This window comes from Mus musculus, chromosome 9 (assembly GCF_000001635.26).
Source record: "Mus musculus strain C57BL/6J chromosome 9, GRCm38.p6 C57BL/6J".
NCBI classification, from domain to species: domain Eukaryota; kingdom Metazoa; phylum Chordata; class Mammalia; order Rodentia; family Muridae; genus Mus; species Mus musculus.
In genome coordinates this window covers 103,996,317-104,023,920 of record NC_000075.6, presented here as the reverse complement: position 1 = coordinate 104,023,920, position 27,604 = coordinate 103,996,317, and the positions used below count along the sequence as shown (strand labels likewise).

Sequence of the window (27,604 nt, the reverse complement as noted above, 5' to 3'; positions counted from 1 at the left end):
CTCTCCAATTTTCTCACCCACAAATTTACCTGCCTACTGGATGTCATTAGTTAGATTTACAATTGGCAATTCAAATTAAACCCACTCAAGAAACAAATCTACAACACTCCCCTCCCCACCCAACAGAACCTGCCCATTTCTTGGGTCTCCTTTTTCAGCCCACAAAGTAACAATTACCTTTCATTTCTAGGTCCGGAGAGTTTGTAGTCATTTCCATTCCCCTTTCCCTCCCACCCCAGCTCTAACTGCCCCCAAGCCTTACAGATGGTGCCTTCTCCTTGATGCCACCCACCTCTCCCCAGTCTCACTGACATTTACGGGGAGACCACAGACATGTCAGGACCCTTTCCTTGCCTGCCCCGTGAAACAGCTCCTATTCTGAAACTTCTGGATTTGGCCATACCTCCACGCTGTGGGGCAGGTCTCCACGTTCACAGAAACAATGACTCTGACATTCACCGGCAGGGGGTCTATCAGCCACTTCATGTGCTTCTCCACTTGCTTAAGAGCACACAACAGAAGTCAATTTATAACAACAGCATTTCAGAATAATCCCCATAGCTCTCCAGTGGGATAAAAGTCTCGCGACACTTTCCTTATTATTAAGGATATGACCTTATTTGGGAATGGTTTAATCCTAGGTTGGAAAAACACTAAATCAAGTTTGAATTCTGGACATTTAAGGAAATATCCAGATTTTCTTAACACGATGTCAAGATAGGGCTGGACAGTGGTGGCGTAGGCCTTTAATCCCAGTACTTGGGAGGCAGAGACAGGTGAATCTCCGTTAGTTTGGGGACAGCCTGGTCTATAGAATGGTTTCCAGGACAGCCAAAGGTACACAGAGAAACCCTATCTCAACCCCCAACCCAAGTCAAAATAAATACTTTTTGCTAAGTATATAGATTTACTTGATGTTACTGTCTATAAGCATGCAACTATTTCTTTATTTTTTTTTAATTCAGACACTTTCCCCCCAGAATTAATTAGAAACTGAACACATCATTGCCTTTCCTGAAGCCCAGAACTGAGATGGCACTGCCACCATTGCGCCCCCCCCCCCCCCCCCCGCCTCCAAGTGCATCTGCTAATAGAAGACACAGTGAGAGCTGCACCTGAACTTGATCTATGGAATCGATGATGATGATGATGCTGCCCTGATGCCGGGCAGAGAGCTTCTCCAGCCAATGTGGAAATTCCTCCAGAAGCTTAGCAGGATCCAGTGTCAGTGCAGAAACTGCCCAGAAGTGCTGCATCAGCTGCAGGGTGACAGGGTGACAGGGTGACAGCACACGCTAAACAAATCAGCCGTACTCCACGGTAGCAGGGGGACCCTTTCCATCCTCACTGTGGATGTCAGCACTGACTCCCCACAGTGAAGTACCGGTGTGTGTGTGTGTTTGTGTGTGTGTGTGTGTGTGTGTGTGTGTGTGTGTGCGTGTGCTCGAGAGCGCTTGCGCATGCATGTGCACACAGACATGTATGTGTGTGCATGCCTGTGCTTGCATGTGAGAGATGTGAGGGTCAGAGGGTGATGTTGGGTATCTTCCTCAATGCGTCTCCACCTTATCTTTGCAGGGTCTCTCACTGAACCTGGAGTTTGCTGACTGGCTAGGCTAGTGGCCAGAAAGTTCCCCGGATCCTCCTGTCTCTGTCCACCCCATTATGGTGTGGTTACACACATGCGTGCTGCCATGCCCAAGTGTTTGCATGGATGCTAGGCATAGAAACTCGAATTTTATGCTTACATGGCCAGCACTTTACTGACTGGGTCTTCTTTGCAAACTGTAAGTCATATATTTTTAAAAACCTTATCTACTTTTATCGTATGTGTATGGATATTTTGCCTGCATGTAAGTATGTGTACCATTTGCATGCAGTGCCCATGGAGATCAGAAGAGTGTGTCAAATCCTCTGGGACTGGAGTTACAGATGGTTGTGAGCTGCTTGGTGGGAGCCAAACCTGGGTCCTCTGTTAGAGCAACAAGTTCTCTTAACCACTGAGCCATTTCTTCAACCCAAGTACTGTATTTTCAACCTTACACAAAACCAAGACAGCTTGTCGTAGGTTGAGTATTCCTTGTGTGAAATGTTTGGCACCAGAAGTGTTTCAGATTTCAGATTCTGGGACTCTGGGCAATATATTCACATATGTATAATGAGCGGTCTTGGGAACAGGGCTGAAGTCTAAATATGAAAATCATTTATATTTCATATACACACTTTTACAAGTAGCCTGAAGGTAATTCTGAACCTTCCAAAGCGAGCCTGTGTTTGAATTGCGCCATAAGCTCAGACATGGAATTTTCCACTTGAATTGTCACCTTGATACTCAGAAAGCTCCAGGCGTTCCCAGGGGCTGGTGCATGTGCAAGGCTCCAGTGGTCAATCTTCACTGCTATCAAAAAGTTTCAGAATTTGGGCAGTTCAGATTTCAAATTAGTGATTTCTACCTACACCACCAAACGTTTGTTTATTGTTATTAACTCAGTCCCAAGAGTTTCAGGATCTGCCTAACATTCAGATAGCTCCGGAGTGCCCACATCGTACCTTCAGGGTCAGCCGCTTGATAATCAAAGAGGACTCTGAGCTGGTTGACATTGGTCTCCCCACAAAATGAGACAGGATCAGGGTGTTTGGGAAATGCTTCTGCTGCAGCTGAATCCTGAGAGAAAAACACGGCACTTTATATAACGCTGACAGCGGTCCTTTCCGGTCTGCGACAACAGATACACTAAGAGCTGGACATCAAACTTTGCCCCGGAGTCCTTAATTACATGGCTAGTCACATTGCAACAAATAAGGAGATTAGTGAGGTCACTCTATTTTTAAACGAATTGCCCCATTTTAATTACAAGATGATGTTAATTAACATAAAATGTTAATAAAATAGACATTCAACTAAGAGCATGCAGTTAGAGATGGATACAGGAAGATCGGGAGTTCAAGGTCATCTTTAGTTACACAGCGAGATTGAAACCAGGCTAGTTTTTGCTACATGAGACCCTGTCTCTAAAAAACAAAACAAAACAAAACAAAACAAAAAAGCAAAACAGCGAAAAAAGAGTGGTTTAACGGCATCTCGTCATACCATTTTGATAAAAGAAGGGACTTCCCAGAACCTGGTCCGCCAGAAACCAGGAGGGGTGGGATCGGGGCTGGCGCCACCACCAGATCATCCAGGCGCTGGTAATACTAGAAACAAACAAAGAAAGAAACAGAAAACGGATTTATACTATTTACATTATGAGACTGCATAGGCCTCTCATCATCCTCTGAAAACATGAGAGAAAAGCATGTGAGAAAAACTTGCATCTGGCCGAGAGCGCCTGCGCGGGCGCTGATCTGTACACTGGAGCCTGAAGCAGCAAATGGGCCCCACGGCACTGCTGTAACTCAGAGTGTGAGGGGCAGCATGGATTTTGGTGGGGTTTTACAATGTTCAGATGCTTGCCGAAATACCGCAAAGAGCCCATCACATTACACTTGAGCCCCTCGACTACAGGAAGTATCCCAGAGGGCCGTGCGAACCCAGACAGCAACCCTAGATTTGCGGATCAGAAAAATGAATTCGGAATTCCAGTCTGCTTTAGTTGTCAGGGCTAAGAATGGGTCCAAACAAAGGCAGGCTTCTTCTGCGGGTCCCCTGCCCCCACCCCCAGTCTCCCAGGCTGCCTCATAGAGCCAGGCTCGGACAGACTGCCTGAGATCTTCATGACACTGAGTTTTCTGCAAAGTCCAAGAATTCCACCCTTTCTTCCTGGGCTTTCCCCAGCCACACAGAAGTAGCCCATGCCTGGAAGGCTGTGCTCACAAAAGCAAAATGCCACAATACTTCTTAAGACGGTCCCCGTGGACGCTTGGCACTGCTCTGCCTACAGACCCGACTGCTGATGACGTTTTAATATCCTTAGTAGCTTGCGGCTTCTTGGCAGTAAAATCCCCAATTGTAGGAATCCATCCTTGGTGTAGTCTTTCTGCTTGTAGTCTCTAGACATGAGTCAACCACCAAGGAACCCCAGTAGTTCTCATAGCAGTCTTGCTTCTGAAGGAACAGGAGGTGAGGGGGTGGGGGTGGGGATGGGGGTGGAGGTGGAGGTGGAGGCGGGGGGAAAGGCCTTTGCTGGTTTATTACCCTATCAACCCCAATGGCTCACGGTTCTACAGAAAACCCACTTAAAGATCTGTGGTCCCCACATTGGGGCTTCTTGCTGCAAGGGAAAAAGCCTCAGATGTGGGCCACAGTTAAAATTTATTCTGTGTGTGCTCAGTGGGAAGTCACGTCAGACTTCAGTTTCTTCTTCTAGTCCATAGCATCATTACCTCTATTTAAAAAAAATCGCCACTTAATATTAACCCCATGCCAGCCACTAAGCTGTGCTTAGGGGCCTCATCTGGGTGAATATTTGCAGCACTGCCCTAAGAAGGCAATGGCATTAGCTATTCTGTATATGAATATGAAGAACATGAAGGTCACACTTAGAGTGGCCAAGGGATTTGAGAGAACCAAGCAAGAAGTGCAGTTTAAATTCTAAGGACTCTACAGAAAATGCAACTGTTCATGTTAACTTCTGTGATCGTCTTTAGAAATTAATTTGTAGACTCAAGTTGAGATGGCTCAGTCCATTAAAGGTCCTTTCCACTAAGCGTGATGGCTGGAGTTCAACTCCCAAGACACACATGGTGGACGTGGAGAAGCGATTTTCTCCAGGTAGTCTCTGGTAGTCACCAGACATGCAGACATGTAGACATCATGACATGCAGGCTGTCCCTCCTGTACGCCATACATAATGCCATACACATTTAAAAACTGCTTTGTATATTAGTTTAAGTATTTCTTAGCTTAGACATGCTTCTTTGAACTTGTCATGTTGTTAATCATTTTAGATGTTTAAGATCCTGATTAGATCCAAACTGAACGGCTGATATGCCTATTGAGTGAACTACCAGAGTTTGTTTCCTGAACGTTTGGTATTTTAGTTCTTTTAACTAAAAGTCTGGTCTTACTATGGCCACATTTCCTAGCCTGATCTGGGGGAGGTGCAGGTGGTGGCATAACAGGTGCATAGCTGATGAACCCACCCTCTATAAAAATGATGGGTGTTCACAAAGATATGCCAATGTCACATCGTCTTCCTATGATCCAAATCTAAGCACATCTCAATATGGGTCATCCCGCCTTGAGAGCAGGTAACACAGTCACGAACCGGAATATGCTCAGGTGAAAAGCATTAGCACATGAAAGCCTTTAAGCTGTAACTTATTTTTTATTATTATTAGTTTTAGTGGTGTGTGTGTGTGTGTACATGCAGGTGTGTGTGTGCGGTTGCATGTGGAGGCCATAAGTTCCCATCTAGTGTCTTCTGCTATCACCTTCCACCTTAATTTTGGAGACAGGGTCACTCCTTAAGCCCAGGTTCACTGATTGGCTAGGCTGATTGACCAATGAGCTGCAGGGATCTGCCGGTACCTCTGACCGCCCACGCACCGGTGTTACAGAAGGGAGCGATCGCTCTGGACTTTGCACATGCGTGCTGCGGATCTGAACATAAGTCTTCATACTTAGGTGACAAGAGCTTTACCAGCTGTGCCGTCCCCCCAGCCAGCCACTGAACTTCGCTGGACAGAGGGCTCCGAAGTTTACCTTCTCGAATCCCAGTTCATGGGCGGAGCTAGAAGTCTGCTGAAAGGCTTCCATCTGCTCTTGCTCATCGTGTATGTCCCACAGAACATCCCCGAAATCATCTTCTTCTGGAGTGGAATCCTCTCTGCCCCCATCCTTCTCCTCCACGTCTGTGTTCTCGAGGCCAAGGATGTCCTAAGTACAAAGAACAAGAGAACCAGAAAGCAAGGGAACTTCGGAGACCTCGAAGCTGGGACCAGCTTGCAGGGCTTCACCTGCCGAGGCGCATACGGGCAGACTCAGGCTTGTAAGAAAGAGTTATTAGAAGTACCTCTAAGAACTAATTTGTAACCACAGAATCCTAGTGTAAAACGCAATACCAAAAACATAAAGAGTTCCTCTCAATTAAAGTAACATCACGGTGTTTAATGGGATTTCTTTTCTGGGAAGTGCCATGTAATAGATGCAATTGTATCTGGCTAGCGAATGACTTTTTAAAAAGTATGCATGAGTGGTGGATGCAGGAGGACAGCTTTGGGTGCCATGCTCAGGAATACTTATCTCCTTTGAGAAGGAGTCTGTCACCAGGAGCGTCTCAGTTGGGTTTGCCTGGCTAGTGAGCCTAAGAGAATCTTCCTGCCTCCGCTTCCTCAGTGCTGGGATTACAAGCACACGGCATCATGCCTGGCATTCTTTAAGTGTGTACTTGGACCCCACCTTAGGTCCTGATGCTTGTGAGGCAAGTGCTCTGCAGACTAAGCTATCTCTTCAGCTCCATTAGTGAGTGACTTCAAAGACTGCACTAAATGCCTACAAAATATGGCACAAAACTGAATTACCCAGATGGGACTTCTCTATGTCTCTGTCTCTGTCTCTGTCTCTGCCCTCTCTCTGTTGTTTTGAGACAGAGTTTCTATGTGTATCCCTGGCTGTCCTGGAACTGGCTCTGTAGACTTTGACCTCAGAGATCCATCTGCCTCTGTCTCCTGAGTTCTGGCATTAAAAGTTTGTGCCACCACGGCTCTGAGTGAGATGGAGTTTCTTGCTATCAAACCTCTCTGCTGTTGCATTTAATCTCCCTATGGGATCCCTGAAAACACAGGGATGATAAGTATGGTTCATTTCAAGGTCCTCATTTATCTCAGCTTTTTTTTGGTTCTAAAACTGTGAGTTTGGAAAGCTCAGAATCACCTGGGCAATCTTTGTACTGGAGGACACGTAAATGTGCCGCCAAGTGTATTAGTGTTACATTTTGGGCTCCCTCTCCTCGGATGACAGATATCTATATCTGTAATCCAATTTAATTAGAAAAGGCGAAGTCAGATGTGGTGACATATGCCTTTAATTCCAGCACTCTGGAGGCAGAGGCAGGCAAATATCTGTATGTGACCACCCTCATCTCCAAAGTGAGTTCCAAGACAGTCAGAGCTGTTCCTCAGAGGATCTGTCTCAAAACAAAACAAAACAAAACAAAACAAAAGCCAAACAGAAAGCAATGTAACTCCCTCCTTCTCAGATAAGGTCTGGCTCAGGTGAAGCAAGGTACACCCTCGCACTGTGTTCATTTTACTTGGAGAGAAGAGTGTTCTCTGTCTTTTGACATTAGTTTTTGGTATTTTTGCTGACCCAATTCTGAAATGATTTTTTTTTTTGCATAAAATCTCAGGCACAATACCAAGCATCTATGGAAAATATAAATACATGAGATTTCAAAGAATCCAGCTCCAGATGCCTCCATGGAGCGTGGTCCCGTTCCCCTGAAAGGTGCTTTTGGCCTCTCTGCTGCTATTAGGGATAGCAAGGTGGGGGACATCGTAACTATGTAAAAAAATCCCAAGTACACAAAGAATACACAAAGCCTCTTTGCAGAGTAAAATGGACCTTTATCCTCAACTGCCTCCTCTGGATTTTTGTGTTTTCGATACATTTTACACCTAACAGGCATTGAAGCCCAGCTTGGTGAGGCAGATCCTGACAACACCGCTTTCTCATTCCAGTAACAACTCCCAACAGAAAGATGGCGCTCTCCTGGGGTACTGTTCTCAAAAATGACACACAAGTAGTTTTGTCTGGAAAACCCTTTTTAAAAAAATTACCATGAAGCTATTTTAGATGAAAACTTAACAGAGAAACGCATATTTACCTGTTTAATAATCTTTTCCACACCCACGTAAATCTTACACACTCCCTCTGCAGGATCTCCGGAGTGTTCAATGATCTAGGAGAAAAGGTTCAATGGTAACAAGGAACCACAGTATGAGCAGCGTCAGCATCAGGAGGGAGGGGCAGCAGTATGCCTTTTAACAGTTTAACTTCTTATCCCAGCAAGTTCCTCACCACAAAGATACTATATTGCAAACCTGTGGTTCAGAAGAGGCCCGAAACTTGCCTCAGGTCACACAGAGATTCAGTGTGAACAATGTATACCTTTGTGTGTGTGTGTGTGTGTGTGTGTGTGTCTGTGTGTCTGTGTGTCCCAGCATCTGTCATCTAGATATCTACACCAGGTCTCCCACCTCTCACTACCCTGCCAACTACTCTATTCTTCATACAACACCAAGCAAATCACTGACAGAGTTCCACACCTGTCCCTACCATTCTGCTCAAAGCCAAACAAACCTCACTCCAATGGAAAAATCCAGGTGCTTAAAAGGATCTCTGAGGTTTCCCAGGCTGGATCTCATTGGGCCACCCCTCCTGTATGTCCCCTCTCTACAGACGCCCTGACTGCCTTTCCCATTCCCATTCCCACCCCCCTCCCGGCTCTGGTCTCATCTCTGCCGTGCATGCCCTCTGACATTTCCTCTGTGTCTTACCTTGGCTTTAGTGGTCTTGCCTAGGTTGGAAACTTGATCCAGGAACTGCTGGACAGAGTCACAAGTGACTTTCCCATCCTCCAAACGGTGGTAGATTAATCCTGGCTTTCCTTCTGGGTTTTGCAGGAAGGCTTCTTCACAGTCTTCCAGTAAAAAACTAGAAGGGGAATTATTATTTCATGAGCTACAACGGCACTGTGGCAGCAGAGACTTAGGCGACCAGCCTAAGTGCCCAAACGAGCTTTTACCAGTGACAAGGGCCCATTACCCTTTTTATGGAGGAAGAAAAGCTTTCCAAAAAATATGTGTGTGCCTGTGTGTGTGCACTGTAAGATGTGTGTCTGTGTGTGGTGTAAGCATGATGTATGTGTGATGTGTTTATGTGGAATGTGTGTGAGTAAGTATGTGGTGTGTATGTGTTGTGTGACTGTGTGTCTGTGTGTGTCTGTGAGTGTTTCTGGTGTGAGCATGTATGTGTGTATGTGTGTGTGAATGAGTATATGCATATGTGAGTGAGTATGTGTTAAGTGGTGAATGTGTGTTGTGTGTGTGAATAGGTGAATATGGGTGTGTGTGTGTTGTGTATATATGTGTAACTGAACATTGAATCTAAAGCTTCATGCACACTAGGCAATTAATCTACCATTGAGTTTTATCCTCAATCTCTTCTTTTTAGCCTCTACTTTCTGAATGCTGGCATTCTGAATACAGGCATTCATCACTATGCCCGTTTTTGTGTGGTGTTGGGAACTGATCCCAGAATCCTGTGAGTCAGAAACCATCTAGGAAAGGCTATGGAAAGCAAGTGAGCTTTCTGGAGTTGGCCCACTGTTTTGCATGGCTGCCATGGGTGTGCTCTGAGATGCAGGGTCCTCAGAGACTTCATCCCAGGATTGCTTCTTGCTGCTGACATGCCTTTCCTGCCACTATTACAAAGTCTAATGATGCCTAGGCATCAGCCACCCCTAATGGGCAGATTTTCTGCAGAATCAATATGAATATGTACTTTCATGTAGTAGCACTGTTTAAATGAATTGATGATTTTATAATTCCTGATAATGACTTTATAGAACTCCTAAATTCATACAAGTAATTTCAAGTCCTCTATAGAATAAAAGCTGCAAATACAACTCTGTAAACCTTCATGTGCCACGGGCTAACTGTACTAGGAAAAGAAAATAGGCTTGGGACAAATTTACAATCAAGGAAAACATTGCTTTTAGGTTAGGAATGAGGCCACTATCTGGTAACTACAGTTCATAAACTGGGAATGGGCAGTTTATTGTAGGTGCAAAGACAGAAAATAAATGGTGGACTAGTCTGGGTATACAAGACTTCAAAATAATAAGACACAAGGCAGATGATTTATCTTTTGGCAAAACCATACTAGCCTGTGACATAAAAACTATTGTTTTAAACTTATAATGAACTTGTGGAGTCAAAAATACATAATGGATGCTTAGTCAGGTACTAGCCTTAATGGAAAGACATAAACAATTCTGTTGTAACTCCTTAATTCTTATTAACCTATGACATGAACCATTGCCTTAAACTTACTATGAACATATGAAATGTAAAAATGCTTAAAAAAACACAAACACACAATCAATTATCCTGAGAAGGAATAAAAAACTAAGAAGAACAATAAAGTGTTCCTGTAGCCTTTTTCTACTTTATCCAGTGTGCATGTGTCTGTATGGATGCTCGACTTTCTCCTTCCTGCCCCCTCTTTTTTCTTTTCTTTTTTTCCCCTGACTCACAAAGAGTTAACAAACTTTGAGCCTCTTGTCTGGCCAGCAGGAGGTTTCTTAGTCAAAGAGAAAAGAAGCCAAGTAACTAAGTTTCTTTCCCCCTGCTGCTATCAGCAGTAGTTAATTGCCAGAAGCCATCAGCTTTAGACCCCTGAATAGCAAGTGAGAATTAAATTACCAAAAGTTATCAGCTTTTAGATTCTGCCAGTGCCACCCATTGATGCCTTCTTCAGGTACCTGAATGTCAGGGCTGGACCCTGACACCTGTGTAAGCTAGGAAAGTCCCCTACTAACTGATCCACATACCCAGTCCTTGGTTTTTCATTTTGAGACAGGATCTTGCTATACTGCCTGGGCTAGTCTTCAATTTGTAGTCCTCCTGCCTCAGCTTACTGAGCAGTTGAGACCCTAAGCTTGAGTTATCAGGCCCAGCTACAAGGCAGAGCTGTAGGACCAAGGATAGGGTTTACTGCAGGGAATGAGGTAGACCTGGAGATCTCACACTTCTGCACACAGTTAGCAGTCATAGCTGGACCCCACTCAAAGGCGACTAATGCTTTCTAAGGGTTTAATCCAGTCAACATATCTGGATAGAATAGCTAACCTCCCACAATGGCCATGTTGTCTTTTATCTATATCTACACCATGTATTTTTGATTGATTAAAAACCCGGTAGGTGAACAACAATATGAACTAACCAGTAACCCCCAGAGCTCGAGTCTCTAGCTGCATATGTATCAGAAGATGGCCTACTCGGCCATCATTGGAAAGAGAGGCCCATTGGTCTTGCAAACTTTATATGCCTCAGTAAAGGGAACGCCAGGGCCAAGAAGTAGAAGTGGGTGGGTAGGGAAGTGGTGGGGAGGATATGGGGGACTTTTGGGATAGCATTGGAAATGTAAATTTTTTATTAGAAAATACCTAATTAAAAAAAAACCTGGTAGGTAAGATTCATTAACATAGTTATATTCAGATTGAAACTTCACCTCTCTCAGATTGTGTCCAAAGAAAGAAAACAGCAAGGTATACTGTGGATTGAAATGAGAAGTCACCAGCTTTGTTTTGTAAGTCAGACAATAAACATTTTGGTCTATGTAGGACACAGGGTAAATACTCCATTGTGCTGTTATAGTATGAAAGCAGCTGCTAAAAAATTTACAGAAATCAATGAATGCAACTGTGTTTCTGCAGCTGGTCTTTGCTACTTTGTGGGTTTTCTTTTTCCCATCCTTTATTCCAACTCCCATCTGTCACCCTGGGTTTCACCTCTGGACACAAGATAGGGGAGAAACAGGAGAGAAGAGAGAGAGGACTTAGGAAAATCCCTGAATCTAACTTCTTTCCTTTTGTTTCGTCCTTGACCACAGCTACTAACAAACTGTAACTGACCTTCCTAAACAACCAACAACCATCCATCCCTTCTCTTGGGGCCCTAGCATTAATACACCTCTGAGAAGTTCCCAGAATTCCGAACATTACACAACTGTAGAAACTATCTGCAGCTGGCGAAACTATGCTTCCGCTAGAGCATGAGGCAAATCGCAGTCAGCTGCTGTGGACGGTCTGAAGCAGCCCACATTCCTACCTGGAATTAAAACAAAAGCACATTCTTACAATATTTTTGTGTTTAAAAAATAGAAACCAAGATCCCCAAATTCTCAAAAATGTCACTACATGTTCCAATAAAACTTTATTTACAAAAAGCTGATACCTGGCAGTGTTTGGCCCTGGGCCACTATTTGCCAACTGCTGACCAAAACAGTCCTTATATTAACGACACTGATAGATCTGATGGTATAAAACTTTACGTTTTTTTATTTGGGTGTGAGGTCAGTATGAAATTTATTAGATTTCACACACTGTTTTTAACTATGAGAATGGAATTAGGATTTGTCTTTGAAGTTCACTTGTTAGTAGTAATATCTTTGCAGCTGATGTGAATGATAAATTAGAAATATTTTTGGCTTACCTGGGTAATGTTGAGTGAAGGAATAAAATAACTAAAGAACTCTTCTCAATTTCCCATTTTCTTACAGTGAGATACTGATTTTCAACATCTAATGGAAAATAAACAGCGAGGAAGAAATATCCCATTGTCTCGCACATTCTTTTAAGTTTAGGTGAATGGTCCTAAAAATGAATTAAAATATATATCCACATGATATATTTAACTAAAGGTAGAGAAGATCTTATCACTTAAAAGGCATACTTTAGAACAGTCTCTATATCTGTATTCTAATACAAAAAATTAAAATAGTCATATTTTAAAGAAAATCTTATAGAGAAAAAGTAAATTTCTCTCTAGAACAAAATAATAGCTTAACAAGCTATTTTCTAGCTCAGAAGATGATTTATTTCATAATCAAACAACAGAAGAAAGCATTAGCTTAGTTTGATTTGGTATTTCTTGTTATTTTTATCATGGATAATTTGTTTCCTTGTTTTAAAGGATTCTAATCTCTCTCTCTCTCTCTCTCTCTCTCTCTCTCTCTCTCTCTCTCTCTCTCTCTCTCTCTCCCTGTGTGTGTGTGTGTATGGTGCTTTGAGCTAGGAAATGTAGCTTCCATGAGAGGGGGCTTGCCTAGCAAATGAAAAGCCCTAGATTTTATTTCCAGAAACATAAAAAATTTAAACATCTTAATGAAAAAATATTGGTCTTTGATAAAGTATATTTACTAAATCATGATGATTTTTATGAAAGCAATTAGTTAGAAGCCTCCAACTGTCCTTGGGAGTCACCTATATCCAATTACAAGATGGAAGCTTTGAGATTTAAAATATTTAATATCTTACCAAGATTGAATCATATTACAAAGGAACACTAAATAAATCTATTAACAATTTGTGGACTGAATTCAGCGGGTTTCTCCTGGGGCAGGCAGATGCATTTAAAGTTCACTTGAGACATTAGTGGCATACAGATTTCTCCTACAAAATGTCAGGTGGCAAATATTTTTACAAAAATAATAATGTTTAATAATTCAACTGTTTCAACAGAGGCTTTTTAAATCTCTTTGGTCCCAATTAACTCTTTCTGTAGTGCAGGAATAGATTGATCGATCAATCGATCAATCCATCTCTCTCTTCTTCTTCTTCTTCTTCCTTCTCTCTCTCTCTCTCTCTCTCTCTCTCTCTCTCTCTCTCTCTCTCTCTCTCTCTCTCTCTCTTTCTCTCTCTCTCTCTGTCCCATCTGCTCCTGGGTGTGTTCCAATAACACTTTTTAAAAATAGTAATGTGTGGAGTTCATATAATTTTCACATAATGAAAGTCTTCTTATATTTTCTCTTCCCAATAATTTAAAATACAAAAACAAATCTTAGCTCTGGGCCACATGACACTAGGTAGCAAGCCAGAAGTGGCTACAGGCTTCAGAATAACTCCATGGGATGCCTTGAGAAGTTCAAAGTTGTTATAAGGATTAAACTTTGGTGTTATACGAAATAGATTTAAGGACAGCAATTAAATCAGGCCCAGCTAGTGAAGGACTCAAACCCTGCAGATATTTGTTAATGAAATATAGAAAAGGCCATTTTACTATATAAATTTTTAGTTATATTTTCTACTTTTATATTAAGATGTTGGCCTTTTCTTTTCTTTTCTTTTCTTTTCTTTTTTTTTCAAGATAGGGTTTCTCTGTATATAACAGCCTGCCTTGGAACTCCCTGTGTAGACCAGGCTGGCCTTGAACTCACAGAGATCTGTCTGTCTCTGCTTCCTGAGTGCTGGATTAAAGGTGTATACCACTAAGATAATGGCATCTTAATGATATATTTTAGGTATGAAATTAAATGAAAAGAAGAAAAGCCACAAAGTCCCAATGCCAGTCTCTCATCATGGTGTAGCCTCTGTCCTTGTTTCAAGAAAAAGTTAAACAAAAACTAAGAGTCAGAACACGATGTCTGCCCTTCCACACATAAATCCTGGCCTAAACTGTGTCATAAGCAAAGCTCAATGTTTTCTGTTTTCTAAGACGGATAATCTCATAAATAGTAAGCTATTTAGTTTACATGTAATTATAGTCTGAATATGATCCTAATTTGTATTTTGCTTGTTTTGAGATAGGATTCCACTCTGTAGTCTAGGTTAGCCTCAAGCTCAGTAGAGTTCTCTTGTCTCTGTCTTCTGAGTGCTGGGATTACAGATGTGTGCCACCCCTGCTACTAACTTGTGTTTCCTTTTCTGTCTCTCTTAAAACAGATGTATTTATTTTTACTTTATGCATGTGGGTGTTTTGCCTGCATGTGTACTCTGTGCATGCCTGGATGCCCACAGAGCATCTAATCTGGAATATTCCCTGGAATAGGAATTACAGCCAGTCATGAGCCAGCTTATGTGTGCCGAGGAACAAACCAGGGGCCTCTGCAAGAGCAGCCAGAGCTCTTCACTCATGAGCGGTCCTTCCAGCCCCAGGCCTTGTGCTTTCACTGAGTGGATATACAGTTTATGAATGGCCTCACCTTAAGGAACAGTTCCATTTCGGGCTGTGTTTCATCTGTGTAGATGAGGTAGCACCTGACAGGGTGACTCCACAGGGAATGTGAGAACAAGGGTGTGGCCTGTAATAAACCAGCTACAGCAGCGTCCCAGTCATCTGGAAGGCAAATTCCCATAAATTCATGAGAAGTATACCAGAATAAAACTGACAAAATAATTTCAAGCCAGTCTGGGGGGAGGGGAATACCTTAACAGATATAGACATAGAAGAGTTATTACTGAATAAGCTAGAAGAATGTATTAGAAGGTAATTAATTTGTAGCCTCAAGTTCTCCTCTGGGATTTGAGCCAATGCAGTCTCCCCTAGAGAACAATGGCTCCCCAGGACAGTGGCCCCCGACTCTATTTGTTCTGCTATTTGCAGTGAGCCCACATTCCCAAGGCATTTTGCCCTCCCACTGTGGTATCCAATGAGGCAAAGAGTTCAGTGTAAAATGAAAAGCAGCTTTAGGCTATTTTGTGAGATAGGAAAAATTGTGAACTAGCTGGCAATCAAGAACACAATATAAAAATACTTTGCATTGTTCCAGTGAAACGATTTTACTGCTTTAAGGAAGAAGATTAGAGCTACTGACAGGTTCTTGGGGCTGCAATGACTGTGCAGTTCTGAGCATCTCAACACTGTGGTAATACTAACATGGTAGACACACTCGTTCATTGACCTGACAGGCCTTCTTGTATTTTGCTTTATAACATATATCAGTAATATCAATTATGCGATATCATATCCCTCAACAAAAGCCCCTGCAAATTCAGAGAGTAGCAGCTGCTAGAACCTGGGTAGCCAGGATGGCAGGAGAACCACGTTATCCTGATGAGAAGGATGTAGTCTCAGCCTGGTCAGTCACCGCCTCCGAGCATGCTGGCTTGCCAATGGAATATGCCAGAACACTAGTGTCATGCTACGTTGCACAAGATTCTAGAACACAAACAGTCACAAGCACCAGGCAAGGGACCGCTTACCTCGGTTGATGTTTGCAAAGGGTCCTTCCACATCTATAGAACTGTGGGCGAACTCGGGGCCTCTGAAAGGCTGCGGGAGCTGGATCATGCTGCCTATGGAATGCTCGCTGCCCAGGGCTCTGCTGGCCCAGTACTCACATTGCGTTCCCGCAGCTGTTTGCAACAAGGAATTGGAATTTCATCAAAACCAAGTTACCAAATGTTTAAAAACTCTCCACATATGCCAAATAGGGGTTCCCATATCAAGATACACTTTTTGTAAATACAGTAAGCCTTGAAGTAGTGGTTTTTAAAACATTTTGGCACTGACTTTTGGCAGAGCACTTTAGCTCTAGTTAACAAAATTCTGGTCATCATCTCAAATTCAAAGGAAGGATTAAACTAGGAGAAATGTAAAGAAAAAGGAATCTAAAAACAAGGGGTGGGGGCTTAGCGAAAGGCAGGCTAGGGCCAGGAAGATGGCTTAGCATGTAAAGGGGCTTGCCACCAAGTCTCAGGACCTGCCTGAGTCCAGTCCCTGGAGTGCAATTGGTAGAAGGAGAGAATTGCTTCTCACAGATTAGCTTCTGATGTCCACATACATGCACTCCTACCCACATGCACACATACATATACACAAAATAAATAAATTAATAAATTTATTTAAAAAATCAAAATCAGGGACTTTAAAGGCAACACAAACAATTCTAAAAATCTACCTGCAATTGGACATGTATGTATCAATTAAAATGAGAAGGGACTTTTCTTTTCTTCATGAGACTTAGCTCTCTTGGAACTCACTATGTAGACCAGGCTGGCCGCAAATGCACACAGATCTACCTGCCGCTACCTCCTGATTGCTGAGATTCACAGGGGATAGCATTCTTCCCGGCTTATGAAGGGACTTTGAAGGTAGCCGATCAACAGGGCACTGATACCTTGTGTCCTTCAGGTTTAAATCAATGTACCAAGGAGAAAGACCAAAAAGGGAGCATCGACTTGTTTCTGTTAACTTGCCAAGACAACTACAGTAGCTTTGATGCATCTGAGCAACCAAAATGGAAGCAATCCATCCGGCTCTGTGGCAGCAGGAGGGACTTTCGCAGCTGCTCTTGGCCAGTCAGAATCATTGCATCTTTTTCTCAAATGTTAGTAGTAAGAGTCCCAAGATGGTGGCCACAATGCAATGAGAATATAATGAAAACTAGGGGGGAACTGCCAGTTGCTGTATCTTTCTCCCAACAACATCCCTTTGTAAGACTAGAACCCAACCCTTATAAATAGGAGGGCTACAGCAATTTCTCCTTATACCTACAAGAAGCGTTTCCTTTATCTCATATTAACACCGTTGACTTTTTTTTCTTGAAACATGGAGAATGCCTTCAATTCTTGATTTTTTAATCACCTTTTAATAGAAAAGTGTTTTATATGTTTATTATAAAACCAAAGCTTTTTGAGTGACTCACTGAACTAGGTTGGAAACAGTGAGACCACAATTGTTACAAAGTTGCATAGATGACATCACTATATGGGAAACAATCTGTGGACAATATAACTCCATGATGCCTAGCTCCCCTTCCCACCTTAGGTGACACACTTTAGCTGACACACATCTACCTATCTATTGATTACCCTTTGCAGTCTAGGTTGGGCTTTGGCCAGAGCCATTTGAGCAGAGGGAATTGTATTTCAGATTGTGCCTTCAAGAAAAGCAGGGTGTTTGTCTACCTGTGATGCTATTTTTTTAAATAGTTTTCCAAATGTGTGTGCATGCGCATAGGCATGGACCTGTGGTTGCCCTCGTGTGGAGGTCAGAGGATGGCTTCAGGAATCAGCTGTCTCCTGCAGCTTTGTGGGGGCTCAGGATACAACTCAAGGTCATCAGGCCTGGGTGAAAGTGCCCCTCACCCTGTAGCTACCTCACAGGTTAATCTTGACTGTTAAATTGATAGGGATCTCTAGACTAGGCTAATTGAGATAGCAACACCCACCCTAAAAGTGACCTGTTCCATGACAGGTTGGGGGTCCCAAACTGTATGTATGGAGAGGGGAAAGCAAGCTGAGCACAGGATCCTCGTTTCCTAACTGTAAAGGCAATGGGATCCGCTGCCTCATGCTCTTGCTGCTGTGACAGCCTTGCAGTGACGGGTGTGGCCTTTGAACCGTGAGCGGAAACGAGACCTTTCTTCTTAAGTAGTTTGTTGCCAAGCAGTTTGTCACAGCAACAAGAAAAAACAGCATGCACACTGTACCTTCTTTTTTCCTTTGGAGAAAAATGGAGAATAGGTACTTTGGGTGGGGTGAGGGGGTGAAAGAGACAGACAGCACAGAGAGAGACAGAGAGACAGAGAGACAGAGAGATACAGAGAGAGACACACAAACACAGACAGAGAGACAGATAGAAAGACACAGAGAGACAAGAGAAAGAGCTCACACATGAGTGTGAACATGCATGCAAGCACCCCATGGACTAGGATGGATGGCAGAATACAATAACAAGAGAAAATGTTGCTCCTGACATCATACACTTAGAGGAGATGATGTCCTGACAGCTGAGAGAGACACAGAAGGTCTCCCATTTGTAAGAGCAGAGTAAGCACTAATCCTGCACACAGAGAGCAAAAGGATGACTGACCATCTCGAGCATCCATACAGCTCTGTGGAAAGTGGGACACGAAATGAGCTCACCAGTGACATCTGTGCAGTTGTCATCCGAGTCAGACTCCCCAGGGTCGAACACTTGGATCCCCTGAGCCTGCAGCCTCTGAAGTTTGCTCTCCAACTCTCGCTTGGCCCTCAGTAAGTCCTGAATTTCATTTTCTTTGGTTTCCCTAAAAATCTTTTTAAAAGGTAGAGTTTAATTTTGAAACGTTTTTTCCGTAATCACAGAATTGTGCCACCAAGTTTTCAGGGGGGGGGGTAAAAACATTTATTCATAAAGTCAAAATACATTTGGTTCTCAGTCTCCTCATCTGTAACAGAAATACTTCTTCGGACCCTCATTTTATTGTTCGCAGTGGAACCTGCTGGAAGTCTGACAGCATGGGTGTGTGTGACATGGGACACATTTGTTTCCCTCATACCAAATGCGAAACAAAATATCCCCAAACATTTCCAAAAGTTTGGTAGGTCTAGCTCTACGAGCTTCACAGCTGTTACTTGATTTATCTATGTTCCGCAAAATATCAGATGAAAAAAAGTTTTTTTGGTTGCTGTTTTTTTTTTTTGTTTTTTAAATCAAGACAGGGTCTCATTATGAAGTTTGGGCTGTTCTGGACCTCACTCTTTAGACCAGGCTGGCCTCAAACTCACAGAGATCTGTCTGTCTCTGCATCCAGAGTCCTGGGCGTAAAGGTATATGCCACCACACTTGGCTCTAAACACTTTTGAAAACTAGCTTTTAGTCTATGTCACTTAGGGGAGGGTGGGGATGGGAAGAAATATCAAGAATTTACCTTGAATTGCCTTTTAACCCTGTCTCTGTCATGTTCAAATGTGACCGCTCTCTCCATGGCTTGGTATTTTGCTTCTAACGCACCCTCTTTTTCCCGAAGTATCTTCTGGTAAGTTTTCTGAAGTGCCTGCAATGATTCACCTTGTTATCACCTAACAAAAACGGCCTTTCGTTCACATTTTACATTTTTACATACATGTTTACGTATGTTGGGATCTCTACTCTCTCTACTCACTCTCTTATCAATTACCAGGCACTTCTATGGTGTCAACGATTTCAAGCAAGATAGAAAAAAATGCAAACATTTTTGAATCCTAGTAAACAGGTTCTTCAGCAATGAGCTCTCAACGGAAATTAATGCTTTTTCTTTGAAATACTGCACCAGCACTAGGATTTTTCTATGCTTTGGGTTTTTAAGAGAATAAGACACGCAATTTGTAAGGTTTAGCTTGAAGAATAGTACGTATGAAGGTTCCTGTGCTCCTTGGCATTATATATTAATCATTTTACTCTTCTCCTGAGCCATTCACCGTCTGGATCCATCAGAGGCCTCCAGTAAATGTCAACATGGCTGAATGAAATAAATGTGAGGGAGTTTTCTCACGATGATGCAGGTAAGAAAGGAACAACAGGTTTCACAGGGAATTGGAACTGCTGATCTGTGATCTGTGACATCTGTCTGTCAGTCCTCCCTGCACTGGCCTCTTTATCCTGCTAACCCCTTCTCCCTGCAATTCACATGGTTCTTAGTGGGCAGTGGTGCACATACATGACATCATACACGAGGGACACGCAAGTCCACTTTATAAGGGCAAGCACATTGGTCTCCCAGTAGAAAGTGAGGCGAGCAGGGAGCTGAGGGTGAGAACAGCTTCCCAGATAATATGCTAATAGCCCAGCAGATTCTGAAGGGCTTCATAGCTTATGGGAATGATGCCCTACTAGAAGGAAGGAGCCTTCTTTTACAAAAAAATCTGTGATGTTTATTTAAGTTCTGATGTGCCGGGAGCTCTTGGGCTGTCAGAGATCCCTCTCACAGAAAAGAAAGGTATAAACAAATGACCACCAGAGAGGCTCCGAACCCACGGCATATAGTCCCATATTTTTACTCCGAGAAGTTCTGCTTTACCTAGTATCCGAATGAATCAAAGGCGATCTGTTATAAGGCCTACAATAGCATTGCAGTAACTGTTTAGTCCATTAACTAAATGGACTAAGAGAGTTTGAGTACTCTCAGGGAAGACTTTTAATCACAACAGTTAAAAACCATAAAATCAGGAGGTTTCCAGAAAAATTCCTATCGTATCATTAAACCCCAGAATCTGCCGAACTTCGCGAAGAAAACTAACCCAAGAACTCCATTTTGGAGATACCTAAAACCGGGAGGAGTTTGTGTGTAGTTGCTCTGAGAAATTTTTCGACTTCAGGACTTGGGTTGATTCAACGTGTCTTAATGAATGAACCGTAAATTGAAAGGGGCAGGGGAAGATGCTGATAAGAAATTAGTTTACACTCAAATAATGATTCCACATAAAGGAGGAGCAGCTTTTGCACAATTTAGAAAACAACTTGGTTTGTAGCTGGGGTAGGATGGTGGTGCCACCAAGCGGCTGAGCGGTGCGCTCGGGTCTCAGTTTCCTCAGAGCCTCCCGCTTGCGACGCTCTCGGTCCCGCGTTACCTGCAGCTCCGCCCGCAGCCGCTTGTTCTCCGTGTCCAGCTTGGCCTCTCGGCGGCCCATGGACAGCAACTCCTGGTTCTTGCTGACCCGGAAGATCTCATACTCTTTCTTGAGCCGCTCGAACTCGGCCGCCGCATACTCTAGCTCGGGCACAGACGAGCCGGTGGACTTGAAGCTGGCGCCCAGCAGCCCGCCGCCCCCTGCCGCGCGAGGCAGCGACCCGGGCCCGGCTCCCGCGCCCCTGCGGAACGAGCTGCGCAGCAGGCGGGCCTTGGGTTTCACTTCCACCGGGATCTCGCAGGCCTCGCCGCCGCCTGCCCCGTACGTGTCCTCGATCACCTCCCCGCCAGTGGGACTCACCAGCGACGAGGCTGTGCCCATGATGCCCGCGGCCGGCTGAGGCTGAGAGTCGGCTGGGTGCCAGGAGGAGGCGGGACCAGGAGGGCGGGGCCTGTCAAGCGGGGCGGAGCGCCGCAGGGAGAAACCAAAATCAGAGAGGAGCGTGGCCAGGAGCAGGGAGGTGGCCGGGGCGTGGCCAGGCCTTAAGGGCGGGGCCTAGATGGTGGGGCGAGGTGCTGTAGAGGAGAGGGCGGAGTTTGGAGGGAAGAGCGGAGCAGTAAGTGAGCCGGGCCTGGTGATTGGGGAGAAGGGCGTAACGTGGCAACTAGAGGGGCGTGGTGTTGAAGAAGAGTGGCCGTCTTGAGAAGGGGCGGAGCCATACTTTCGGGGCGTGGCCGAGCAAGCTGGGGATGTTAAGGCTAACAGAGAGGGGTGGGACGTAGCAGCGAGAGGAGGTGTGGTCAGTTGAGAAGAGCAGTGCCCAGAGAGAGTGTCGGGCCAGATTTTAGGGTCGTAGCCCGGTAAGTGGGGCGTAAGGCAGCAGCAGAAGAAAGAGAAAACCAGTCAGAGAGTCGGAGAGGTGGTCCTGGCTGGACAACGAGAGGGGGAGTGGCCAGGAGTCCTGTGGGGCGGAGCCAGGCTTTGGGGGCGTGACCAGACACGCGGGGGCGTGCTCTTCTGAATGAGACCAGTAGAGGAGCTGGACAAGGGAGGGTTGAGAGAAATGAGACTCGGGAGGAGAGGAATGGGTATCACGGAGCTGGCGGCCCTGAGAACTTGCTTTGCAGGAGCAGGCGGCAGGACTGAGCTGGGCAAGCTGGGCGGTACCAGGAGATCCGGACATCCAGAAGGGAAGGTTCCAGACTAGGCCCAAACCTACAAGCTCTGCTCCCTCTGCGTGAACTTTGTCTCAGTGAGCAAGAACTAGATCACATACCCATCTGCCCCCGCTCTGCCGCAACTGTTTCTGTGGTCCTGACTAAAGGGCTCTTTTCTGGAGGCAGTTCAGTGCCTAGTGTGTCTCTCAGGAAACATGTAATAAATAATGCCAGCCAGGAAAGAACTTCGAAGCATCACCACTTGAACCCCCCCACCCCCGCGACCCTTCTCTCCCCCCACCCCCATCCTTGATAAGCTCAGGTTTTATAACGCCTGGCGATAAGGATGCCAGGGACCCTATTCTAGACGGAAGAAAATTGTTAAGTACAGGGTTTGCAGGAAGGGAACGCGTGCTACTGTTCCAAGTTGTCCTTGGTCTGCTAACTTATCTTCCTGCCCATCCCAGATTGGTACCCCAGGTTAGAGGGGACAGAAAAGTGAGCAGTGGCTTTGACTCAACACTGTTGTGAGCTGGGTGCTGGTAATCTTTATACTTGCCCTTTTCTTAGGCAGTCTCCGAATGCCAGCCACTCTCTCTGCCATCATCCTCATTACCGGGAGCCTCATTACCCAAGGGGGATATAATCTTATTCCAGTGCTTGCTTACTCCATCCCCAGCTGTAAGAAATCTGGTAGCATTTTAAGCATCAGTCCATGCAGAGCCTCCTTGGGCTGACCTAAGATAGTCTTTGGTGGCTCACTCCATCCACAGGCATCCCTAGGATTCTTGGAAAGCCAACTCTGAGATGTAGATAAGCAAGCAAGATGTCTACCAGAGAATGCTGGGTAGGTACCTGGGGCAAGGCAGGGGAATCAGTGCAAGGTTGCTCTGTGCAGCATTCCCAGCAAAGACCTCAGCCAACCCTGCAGAGACTTTTGAAGCTGGGACGGCCCTGGGGAGTTGTCCTAAGTTACCTTGGAGCTAGAACTTCAAACTTTTACTTAATCTAGCCATCTGCTCTCTTTAGCCGGTGGAGACTGATGGCTGAGAATAGTCTGCTGTCAGCACTGTCATGGCTGACATCCAATCTTTCACCCTTCATATCTATCACAAAGCAAACAGCCTTTCCTCCAAGGAACTCTGGGAATGCTGGTCCGTTTTAACTCCCACCCCACCCCCACAAATGCCCTGAACTCCTTCCCTCAAATTAGCTGGTCGTGTTTTCTCTGACCTCTTAGACACCCTTCTAGCCTTTGGACTCTCCTAAGTTGAAGGATTACATATTGATTTCTCCAGTTAGTACCATGAGATCCAAAGGGAAACATTTGCTCTATCAGAGTACCCAAAAGACTGCCCTAGGTTCTCAAAGCCTTTCTAGCTGCTGATTTCTGAGGTCTGTTCCTTCAGAGATTTGAGGACCATTCTCTAGATTTTCCTTCCTTCTCTTCTCTTCTCTTCTCTTCTCTTCTCTTCTCTTCTCTTCTCTTCTCTTCTCTCCTCTCCTCTCCTCTCCTCTCCTCTCCTCTCCTCTCCTCTCCTCTCCCCTCCCCTCCCCTCCCCTCCCCTCCCCTCCCCTCCCCTCCCCTCCCCTCCCCTCCCCTCCCCCTCCTCTCTCCTCTCCCCTCCCCCCTCCCCTCCCCTCGAAACAATCTCCTGCAGCCCAGACTGGTCTCAACCTTTCTTTGTAGCTAAGGATGACCTTAGACTTCTGGTCCTCCTGTGGGCACTACCATCCTACTTGCTGGGGTCCCAGAGTGAGTTCACAGGAGAAAGCCACTGGTCCACCTGGGCTCATCTCTCTGTTTCCTAGCTACAGATGAAATGTGAGCAGCCTTCTCATAGTCTGGCCACAAGGCCTTCCTGCTGAGAGGGGCTGTACTCTCAAATTTTGAGCCAAAATAAACCCTTCCTTCTTCCCTCCCTTCCACCCCACCCTCCCCCTCCCTTCCATCCCCTCCCTCCCCCTCCCTTTCACTCTTTCCCCCTTCCTTCCACCCCATCCATCCCTCTCCCTTCCACCCCACCCCCCTCCCTTCCACCCCATCTCTCCTCCTCCCTTTTACTCTCTCCCCCTCCCTTCCACCCCACCCCTCCCTTCCACTCCTCTCCCTCCCCCTCCCTTCCACCCTATCTCTCCCCCTCCCTTTCACTCTCTCCTCCTCCCTTCCACCCCTCCCTCCCCCTCCCTTTCACTCTCTCCTCCTCCCTTCCACTCCATCCCTCCTCCTCCTTTTCACTTCCTCCCTCTCTCCCCCTCCCTTCCTCCCTTCCTCCCATTCTCCCCTCCTTAAGTTACTTTTTTTTGTCAGGCATTTGTCACAATAATGAGAAAAGTAATACAGCATTTTACCAGCCAGGAGGGATTTCCTTTTGGTTATTATTGTTGCTATACCACCTGGGCATAAAGGTGGTGCAAAGGAAAGACCTGTTATGAACTCTGTTCTTACAGAGCTCATGGACTAGATTAATTGTCACGGTCACTCTTAAATACCGTCAAATGGCCTTGTAGATGCTCCAAGCACACATCCAGGGTTGCTGAGACCCTGGACCTCTCTGCATCTACAGAGACGAATGGCAAAGACACTGTCTTTCTCATCAGATAACTGCATACAGTGAGCCTGCATGTTCACCTGAGATAAGCACTGATCAAGGTCAAAGTGGGGAGTCCAAGTGAGTAAGAGCCAAGGTGACATGTGCTGGTGCTAGCCGGGACCCAGCGTGACAGGGTAGTAGCTTCATGCCATGTTTATTAATCCTAAAGCGTGGCAGAAATAGATTTCATAATCTATTCTCTTTATGCTTAATAGAGCCTACCTACCTTAGTCTGCATTTTGAAAGTGTAACATTGAACATAGAGACACAGCAAGAAAGGGTGAAATCTCTGCAGGTGACCAGTGGCCGATTAGAGAATGATGGTTTGGGGACAGACTAAAGGCAAAGCCCTTTGCTGCTGAGACTGGTGACCCGAGTTCAGTCCTTGATACTTACACGACAGAGGTAAAAATCAGACCCTTGAAAGTTGTTCACTGACTTACAAATACAGGCCGTAGTGTAGTTTAAAAAGCATATGAGGTGGGCTGGAGAGATGGCTCAGCGGTTAAGAACACTGACTGCTCTTCCAGAGGTCCTGAGTTCAATTCCCAGCAAACACATGGTGGCTCACAACCATCTGTAATGGGATCTGATGCCCTCTCTGGTGTGTCTGAAGACAGCAACAGTATACTCATGAAATACATGAGTACATGAAATAAATAAATTAATCTTATTGAAAAAAGCATATACGGAGGGGCTTTTTGAGATAGGGTTTCACTTTGTAGCCCAGGCTGGACTTCACTTCACTTCACTTCCTCCACCCCACACTTTCAGAGCTTGGATTACAGATATATCACCATAACTGCCTTGGCCACCATTTTTAACACTGCTCCCATTGAAAGATACAGTTTGAGTCAAGAAGAGACTACATTTGTGGGACCAAGTGCCAAAGAGGAGTGTAATGCCCTTTTTCAAAACTCATGAAGAATTTCAGGCAACAGCATTAGCGTGTTAACCACAAACAGTGTGGGGTCCAGGGGTGGGAAGCATACGGGAGTCTTCATGGTGTCACATGAAGCCATCTGCTTGTGACTGTGTGCCTTGGGTCTGAGTGAGCCCTGACACTGCCTTGACCAAGAAACTGTAGCAGAAGTGACATTGTGACAGTTTCTAAGGTGAGTCCCCGAGAGAGCGCCTGCTCCATTTAGAGTGTCCTGGAACTCTCTGGAAGCCTATGAACAGTCTCACTCTGGTGAGTTCATGTGCAGGTGGCAGCCACAGCCCAGCCCAGACTTCCAGCCACCCTTTCCCAATCCACCTGTGATAAGGTCATCTTGCCTGTTTTGAGCAGCCCATTTATTATCTGGGTACCGAGTGACTTTAGTACACCCCACAGTGAGCAGAGCCACCAGGCAAACCACGAACTCAGGGATGGAATGAAGTTGCTCTTCCTTTCAGCCACTAACTTTTGGAAAAATTCTTTCTCACTCCCAAGGAAGAAAAAAAAATGCTTCTACTTGATTTGAGTAACATGTCAAATTAACAAATAGTGATACTGATCTTCAAAACGTCTCAGAGAAAATGACACTGGCTGGTTCTCGGAGTCTGAAGTTTTAAATTACTTGGGACAGCTGGGTGTTGTGGTTTAGGACAAAAAAATGTTCCATCACTGAGGGATGAGGCTGAGGCAGGAGGATTGCCAATAGTTCTAGGCCTGCCTGAGTAGATTGTAAGACACTCTCTCTCTCTCTCTCTCTCTCTCTCTCTCTCTCTCTCTCTCTCTCTCTCACACACACACACACACACACACACACACAAAGAGGAGGGAGAGGGGAGAGGATGGAAATGGAGCCAGAGGGGAGAGGAAAAAGAAAGATAGGAAAGAAGAAAGAAATAATGAATGAATTACTTGGGTTCTTGTTAGAAATGGACATGTATTGAGTTGTGAGACTGGACCCTTCAAGTCTTCATGTTTAATTAACTTCCACCTACTTAAAAATCTCAGCACCACTGAGTTTGCATAAAAAGCATGGGCAGGAATGACCTAATTCCTTCCTGACTTTAGTAGCATGGTCCCAGACAGCACCCACTGTATCACCTTGAATCTTAGTAGGGATCTGGTCCTCAGACATCATCACAGAGCTCACAAAATCTGCAGCATGAGAACAGGGAGCCACGATGGCTGGAGTAGGTCCTATCAGGACACTGCCGGGGAATAGGACTCAGCCTTGCTGCTCATTAAAATCGCCTAGAGAACTTGGCAAAACAGAAAACTGATGTCCAGGCTTCATCTCAGACCCGTTAGATCACAACCTCCAAGGAACTGGCTCTTAAAAGCTTCATGGAGATTTAATCGGTAGTGGTAGTCAAGGTTGAAAACCAATGGTTTCATTTCTGCCGCCCGCCTTCTTATTTCCAATGTGTGTACAGTTACCTTTGGTAAGCATTTCTATGTCTGAGTATTCTTTCCTTTCGTCAGCTTGAGATAGGAATGAGTCTGATATGTTATGTCTTCAATAGCGTTGCACTTGAACATTAAAAACGGGCATGCCATTGTGAATATTTGTAGCACCTTGGAATAAGTGCCCCATAGACTGGAAATGCTACAATTGAGTCTTTGAAGAGAAAAATATTAGAAAAACTGTTTAATGACTTTAGTCTTCTTGTTTCCATCAAGTGAGGAAGTGCATAAGACTCTAATTGATTACTATAGAGGATGTTCATATATCTGTGATTTTACACTTCTACCAGCAGGTGGCAGCACAACTTAGGAAAAAAATCAACTTGGCTGGTAAATCCTGTACTTTAGAAAAGATCATCTTTCTAATGTGAAGGTGACAGTAAAGGATCCAGTCACTAATGTTGTACGTAGTTTCCATTAGAAATAATAACACGACTCTGCAATTAGTTATGAAACAGGCAAAAGCAGGGTTCCACCTGTTTCTTTATAAAGGAACCAGCTATGACCCTGAGGGCCGTATGGTCTCTGCCATACTTATTTGGCTTTGCTATTATGTCTCAAAACTGGCCCTAGCAGATACACAAGAGTGAAGCATGGTGATATTCCAGTGAAGCTTTATGGGCAGCCACAAGTGGCTGGCTGGGTTAAGCTCGTGGGGTGAGCTTGCCGGTTCCTGACATGGAGAGAGGACCA

General features: G+C 44.8%; 1 protein-coding gene and 1 long non-coding RNA gene across 3 annotated transcripts in view; one reads left to right on the top strand and one right to left on the bottom strand.

Moving 5' to 3' along the window:
- Nphp3 (nephronophthisis 3 (adolescent)) overlaps positions 1–21,377 on the bottom strand; it is a 41,268-nt gene extending 19,891 nt beyond the window's left edge. Inside the window, exons 1-13 of one of the 2 annotated variants that reach the window (NM_028721.3) lie at positions 20,760–21,377; positions 19,082–19,207; positions 18,315–18,465; positions 15,648–15,800; positions 14,648–14,781; positions 12,160–12,320; positions 8,440–8,596; positions 7,767–7,841; positions 5,645–5,818; positions 3,092–3,195; positions 2,551–2,665; positions 1,116–1,259; positions 404–501 (exon numbers count right to left, since the gene is read on the bottom strand). In NM_028721.3, coding sequence (NP_082997.3) covers positions 404–501; positions 1,116–1,259; positions 2,551–2,665; positions 3,092–3,195; positions 5,645–5,818; positions 7,767–7,841; positions 8,440–8,596; positions 12,160–12,320; positions 14,648–14,781; positions 15,648–15,800; positions 18,315–18,465; positions 19,082–19,207; positions 20,760–21,140 — 1,973 coding nt within the window. In that variant the 5' untranslated portion in view covers positions 21,141–21,377. Of the gene's footprint in view, positions 1–403; positions 502–1,115; positions 1,260–2,550; positions 2,666–3,091; positions 3,196–5,644; positions 5,819–7,234; positions 7,842–8,439; positions 8,597–12,159; positions 12,321–14,647; positions 14,782–15,647; positions 15,801–18,314; positions 18,466–19,081; positions 19,208–20,759 lie in introns of those variants that run through there. The other variant, NM_172460.1, reaches the window with a different exon arrangement.
- Positions 21,378–21,561: 184 nt separating this feature from the next.
- Gm33054 (predicted gene, 33054) lies at positions 21,562–22,161 on the top strand. The gene is made up of 2 exons (NR_168653.1): positions 21,562–21,619; positions 21,887–22,161. It is a non-coding gene; the product is annotated as a predicted gene, 33054 (long non-coding RNA).
- The last annotated feature ends 5,443 nt before the right edge of the window (positions 22,162–27,604 follow it).